At 30.5% G+C, this 6,729-nt stretch overlaps 1 protein-coding gene across 1 annotated transcript; it reads right to left on the reverse strand.

Annotated features, from left to right (window-relative positions):
• Nucleotides 1-223: 223 nt before the first annotated feature.
• LOC107477827 (calcium-binding protein KRP1) lies at nucleotides 224-891 on the reverse strand. Its single transcript, XM_016097897.3, has one exon. The coding sequence runs from the start codon at nucleotides 743-745 to the stop codon at nucleotides 350-352; it is 396 nt and encodes a 131-aa protein (XP_015953383.1). The 5' UTR covers nucleotides 746-891; the 3' UTR covers nucleotides 224-349.
• Between the last annotated feature and the right edge of the window lie 5,838 nt (nucleotides 892-6,729).

Genomic DNA, 6,729 nt, shown 5'->3' on the forward strand with positions numbered 1-6,729 from the left:
TTGTTTAGTCAATTTGCCGATTCATTAAGAGTTGTAGTTGAATCCTCATCCGACGGCAGGCAATGAATGCTTTGGGTTTGGGAATTTTCTCTTCAAAGAACTGTTTTGCTATATAGGTTGATGTTATGCCACAGTGAATCCGGTAAAGCATGATTTTAAGGAAATAAAAAGAAGTTCTAATCCAATTAAGTCTCTATGGTACAAGTATATTAAACTCAAAAAGTATCCCAAAAAAGTGTCCACTCTTCTCAATTTCAACTGTGATACAAATTACAAATAATTAATACCATGAACTCCGAAATCAAATGAAGCACTATGTCTGGCCTATAGTACTAATTAATAAAAATAATCATGAAATAGAAGAATTGCTCTTGTTCTTGTTATTGTTGCTAACTAGTTCATCATCATGATTTTGCAATGCCTGTTCAATCAAAAACCAAGACTCTTCCATCAATTCAGGGCTCAACCTGAACATCAAGACACAGAACTCCATCTGCGAAAGGTAGCCGTCGCCGTCGATGTCACCTTCCCTCATCATGCTCACAAGCTCGTCCTCCTTCATATCCTCAATCCCAAGAACCGCCGCAGCATTACTCCTTAAGCTCTCCAACGTGATCACACCTTTCTCTTTGTCCATCAGCAACTCAAAACCGTTGCATAGTTCTTTTATGAGTCCCTCGCCTCCTAGCTTGGTCGCCATCATCGGAAGCAAGTCCTCAAAGTCAACTCCACCACCACTAGCCATGTATAGTGTTATTGAATGTGAATATATAGAACAATATGATGAGTTTGTGGTAGTGATGAATTAATGGTGTGTCCTGTTTATATAGATAGATGATGATAATGTGAATGTGTAAGAAGGAGGATATAATAAGGAAATTGAGAAAAGGGGGTTTTCAAGGAAAGTGAGGAGAAGAATTAACTGAACCCTGATGGGATGACAGATAAGGAACAGTGAATTATTTTGATGATCGGCATTGATTCTGCTTAAGGAACAGCAATTGCCTCCTTGTTTCCTAGAGGGACAGTGTTTTGTTTTCCAGGGGCATATTCGTCATTTTCATTGCCTTATCTAATAAGTAATTTCGGGTGGGCGGAGGATTTGGAATTTTCTTTTTCTTTCCGAAGTTACTTAATGCTTTTGCATGCTTCCTACTTACACAATTTTTAATTCACATTGGGGGAAAAAGATAAAATTGAAATTACTTATAAAAGTTAAAATTGTTAAGTCACTTTTAAGTCATTGCAAGGAAATTACAAGTTTCCATTTATTTCTTATTTGGTAAGGTTAAATGTCATATTTCACTGCATATTTCTGAATGGGAACAAAATAAAATATATGTTAAAAGATACTCAATTATTTTATTGAAGAGATGGCATGCATGATGAGAAGTTAGACTTAATTTTTATTTAATTTATTAGAATACATCATCTTTATTTTTTTTATTTAATTTAGAAGTACATGTCACATTGAGCTAAATTTGTTAATTTTTTTTAAAAGCAATGAAAATTTTTAATGAATTTTGTATACGATTCCACAAAAGAAAAAAAAAAGTAGACATACACCTTTTAATTTCATACCCATAATACATGGATTCCAGAACTCAGCAACCTGTATACAAATATGAAACAGCAAAGACCCCCAAAAAAAATATGAAACAGCAAATTCATATTGATATTGAATGTCAAATTTCATCATAAATAATATAATTAAATTATTGTATATATATTTAATGATAAATATTAATTTGGTATCTAAAAGATTCTGACAAAATAATATCTAAAAGATATTATCAACAAAATAGTTCATGAATAATTTTAAAATTTGACAAAAGTAAAATTGATAAGTTTAATAGCTAAATAGTGTATATTTTGTGCTTATAAAAAATTTAATAGTAAATTTTATTCAACTCTCTCTTAAATAAAGGATAAATTATCTCCTATGATATATTTACTAACGGGAAAAATTTAGGGGGCCAATAATTTTATTGCATTTTGGCCAGCATGTAACCAGTAGAGAAAGGTGAGCCATTAGATGAAATCTCACACTAATCTCACACCATCAAATCATCATTGATGACTAGTTGATGGCTACCAATTACAAATGTTGCTGGCCTCCTAGCATTGCTCTTAATAACTATTAGATGAAATAAACTATGTCATCATAGTTAACATTAACTCTTAATTTAATTTGAGTTTTGATAACTAATTAAACTAATTAAATATGGTAATTTTTTTTTTGTAAATTATTAAAGTTACACAAGAGATCTTATTTAATAATTTTTTTAAAACCACACATTATATTAATTAGATCTAATAATACAAAAAAAAAAAACTAAAGCTAAAAATAGCAAACAAAAAGAAAAATTAAAAGGTTTAATCACAAATTTAAAATAAAAAAATAAAGTGTTAATTGAGTAAGACTAGTTATTAATGGAGTTAATATAAGAATGGTGTAATTTTATAGATATGAAATTCAAGTAATTTTATTATAATTAATTAGGTTGGTTGTCAAAATTTAAGTTAAATTAAAAATTAATATCGATCATTTTAATGACATAATTAATTTTATTCAATAATTATTGGATTTATTATAGAGGATAACTTATCTTTTATTTGATGGAAGATTAGGTAAATTTATCAAATTTAATTAGTTTAATTTTATGTCCGATTTTACTGAAAATATGTGAAATGCATATAAAATATAAATATATAAAAATACATAATGAAAAGTTTTTTATTGTCATATAATTTTTTTCCCGCGGCTCTTTTACCGTTTTACCAATGTTGACTATAAACGTAGTGTGTAAGGGTAAGCTAACAAAATATTGGGTCAAAACGCAGAGGCTATATTATTAATTCATCATGGATCACAATTTTGTTTATTTAATATAGAAAGAATCCAAGGGCCACCCATACAAGATGAAATACGGAATAAGAATTTGTGATGCTAACGCTACTACATGGTTGGTTCTAAGTCCGTTGATTGATTCTTTTAAACAAACACTGTTGGAAACCACCCAGTAAGTTACACTCCTTTTTCTTTTGAGTAAACACTCAATTCGGTTCTCGTCTATTTTTACGAAGGACAAAGTGATTTTGGTCCAAAAAAAAAGGGACACTTTGAGTCTCAACTTTTTTATTATGGAATAATACGGTCTCTCTGTTAAAAAAATTATTAAATAATAATAAAAATTAATTTTGTGGGATTTTATTTGTATTTTGTAGGAATTTTAAACCTCCAAAAACTATTAATAACTTTGTTTTTAAAAAATTTCTTCATCAATGGTGGTTAAATAAAGAAAAATCATTGATAAAAATGATGCCACAAAATAAAAATAATTATAGTATAATACCTTTTAAAGAAAAAAATAACATAGAATAAGAAATAAAAGAAAAAAACTTTAATGTTGATAATATTGGTATTGGTGATGATGACGGTAGAAGAGATAATGATGATGATAAAATATGGTTACACAATAAAAATAATAGAAGTAAAAGTGATAATAATGAGGATGAAAAAGATAATGGTAGTAGTGGTAGTAATTGGTTATATTGTTGAAAAGATTTTTGTGGAGGTTTAAAACCCCACAAAATACAAATAAAACCCTCCACAAAACTAATTTTTATTATTATTTAATGAATTTTTTAACAGAAAGACCGTATTGTCCCAAAATAAAAAAAATGAGGGTCGAAGTGTCCCTTTTTTTTGACAGAGATCGCTTTGTCCTTTATAAAAATGGACAAGGACCGAATTAGGTCTTTATTCCTTTTCTTTTTAAGTTTTTATATTATTAGTTTATTATGCACTTTATTCTCTAATTCTATGTCAATTGGAAAATGATTTATGGCAACGTGAGGCAATCAAGCAATGAATGGGATCACATTGGACTACTATTTATCGTATAATGAGTATTTAAGTTTACTACTATTTTTTCAATGGTATGCGCAAATTGCAACGCATGTAGCACCCGCTAGTAGAAGGTTAGCAACGCGTAACAGCTATTAAAAGACTATAGTGTGTATTTATGTATGTGTGTTAGTTAGATTTGATTAATATATTACTGGTCTGTTATGAACTGGATTAGATTGTTTTGACCAATATAATTTATAATTACGGCATTATCCAATACATGTTCTGTAAACATTTTCATTTCTTTAACATGTTCAACAATCAACATGAGACCTCCATATCAAAACATTTTTCTTTTCCATCGCAGCATGTGTGTCATTTAATTTTTTATCCCCCTTTTAGTATATATTAGGAAGGAAACATCCTTGTACAATCCATCAGTCACATTTCATGTTAATTTCAAAAACAACTATTTTCAATTTTTTTAATATAATTTTTATATGTAATAAAAGTTCGACTAAATTTAAATGTTTATAAAAATACATTAATTATAGATAAGGGTTAAGTACGATTTTAATCTCTACGAGTTGAAAATTTTTTTCGTCCCTAACATTTTTTTCTTACAAAATCGTCCTTGAGATTTAACTTAATTTTAAAATTGTCATTTTTACTAATTTTTTATTTTTTATTCCGAAAATATCTTTAATTAAAAAAATAAAAAAGAAAAGAAAACCGAAAAAGAAAAGAAAACCGGTTAAGGGAAAAGAAAATGGGTATCACGCTGGAAGGGGGGTTTGGGGTTTTGGTTCAGGGAAGAAGAGGGGAAAAGGAAGGGGAAGGGTCAATGCCGCTGCTCCTCGCCGCCGCTGCTCTTTCTCCTCATCGTTCAGTCCTCGCCGCTGGATCTCACTGCGAGGGTGGACGTTGCACGCCGTAAGTCGTTTCTGCTCCTCCTCCTTGCCCTTGTCGTCGTCGTTGTCTCGCCATCGTCCTCGTCTCGCCACATCTCTTCTTTGCCGTCGCATCTCGTCTCATCGTTTGTTTTGCTAAATTATATTTTTGGATTTTTGGTTCTTGTAGTTAAAGATAAATTTGGGGATTTCTGATTATTATTGTAATTGTATATGAGTTTTGTTAATGAAAGAGGAAAAATTTTAGTTATGAGTTTTGTTAATGGTTCTGAGTTTTGACAGCGATGATGATGGTTTTCTTGTTTCTCTGAGTTCTGAGTTCTGGATTCTTATTTTTTCTGAATTTTGAGTTCTGGGTGTAAGAAATTATATTATTATATGATGTTTCATGTATGTGATGCGTCTTATTTTATTGGTTTAATAAATATTTAATTAAATAATAAAATAAAAAAAGTTGCATGATTATTTTGAAATGTAACCACCTTTATTGAAGTTGGTTTTTATGAAAAGAAATCAGAATTCAGTCTTCTCTTCCTACCAATGAAGTTTTTCTTCTTTACTCACTATCAATAATTTAATTAAAGAAAGAATTAAGAAGGCAAAGAAAAAATAAAGTAAATTTTTTCTAATATCATTATCATCATGGATCAAGGTTAGTAACTATTCTCATTTCTATTTGTGATAATCATAAATTTCGAGATCCTTTTATTGTGACTAGTTTTATAATGTTCACTAAAACTATATTAATTTACATGTGGTATCAGAACTTTTAGGTTGTGAAATTTATGATTGTCCATAAAAAAACAAAATTTTTATTGCAAAATTGATATAACATGAAATCTGCTTTATAAGAGCTTGTAATTATATTTTCGGTTCATGTGGCTTCGATAGCTACGCGTTGTGTTATTATACTTGCATATCCATGAACAGCAATTTTTTTAAATCCAAAGTAATAAGAAAACTCTTTCAATTTCTTTAATCTTATACCTATTTGTGTAGCAAAGTACTTAAATTTTGGCCGAAAATTATTCTCAATATTAAAAGTAAACAATGCTGGATACCTCAAAACTATGTTTCTAGCCTCATTTTTTAAAATCCCAAGCTCTCCAAATATTTGAGCTTAGGAATTAGTGTCCTCTCCACATTGAAAATCAAAAGAACAGTATCTTTTATTTTTGTAGCAATAAAAAAATTTGTATTGAAATTTTGAGGTTTGTTAATCACTGTTAGAAATAAGAGACAGAGAGAGTAATCTGAAAAGTGTATTATTGAGTTGTGTTTAAAGGTACAATATACAAGGGGTATTTATAGGTGGTAAATGAACTAGAACAATAAAGGCATAGAATCCTACAATTAATATACAGATATACTAGACGATACTAATTGATCTAAATTGATTCTAATGATTCTCTAACATCCCCCCTCAAACTCAAGTGGGAGCTAAGGATACCAACTTGAGTTTGGATAACAAAGTCCGGAAACGAGTCGGGTGATGAGCTTTCGTGAAGATATCAGCAGTCTGATCTAGTGTTCCAACAGCAATAAGACGAACAGCATCAATAAGGATACGTTGCCGAACAAAGTGATAATCAATCTCAATGTGTTTGGTGCGTTCATGAAACACATCATTATGGGCGATCAGAATAGCACTGCAGTAATCACAAAAAACATCAGTAGGGGACGACTGAGGAGCACCCAAATCTTCGAGAAGCCAACGAACTGAGATAACTTCAGCAATGGCGTCAGCAAGGGCACGGTACTCAACTTCTGTGCTTGAGCGAGCAGTGAACGTTTGCTTCTTAGCACGCCAAGAAATGAGAGCGTTGCAAAGAAACAAACAGTAATAAGTAGTAGAACGACGATCAGTGGGATCACCAGCCCAATCAGCATCGGAGTAGGCCTGAAGAGACAAAGAGGAATGGGCAGAAAAATAAAGGCCATGAAATAAAGTGCCTTTGATGTAGC

The sequence above is a fragment of the Arachis duranensis genome, chromosome 3 (assembly GCF_000817695.3).
Source record: "Arachis duranensis cultivar V14167 chromosome 3, aradu.V14167.gnm2.J7QH, whole genome shotgun sequence".
In the NCBI taxonomy this organism is placed as follows: Eukaryota; Viridiplantae; Streptophyta; class Magnoliopsida; order Fabales; family Fabaceae; genus Arachis; species Arachis duranensis.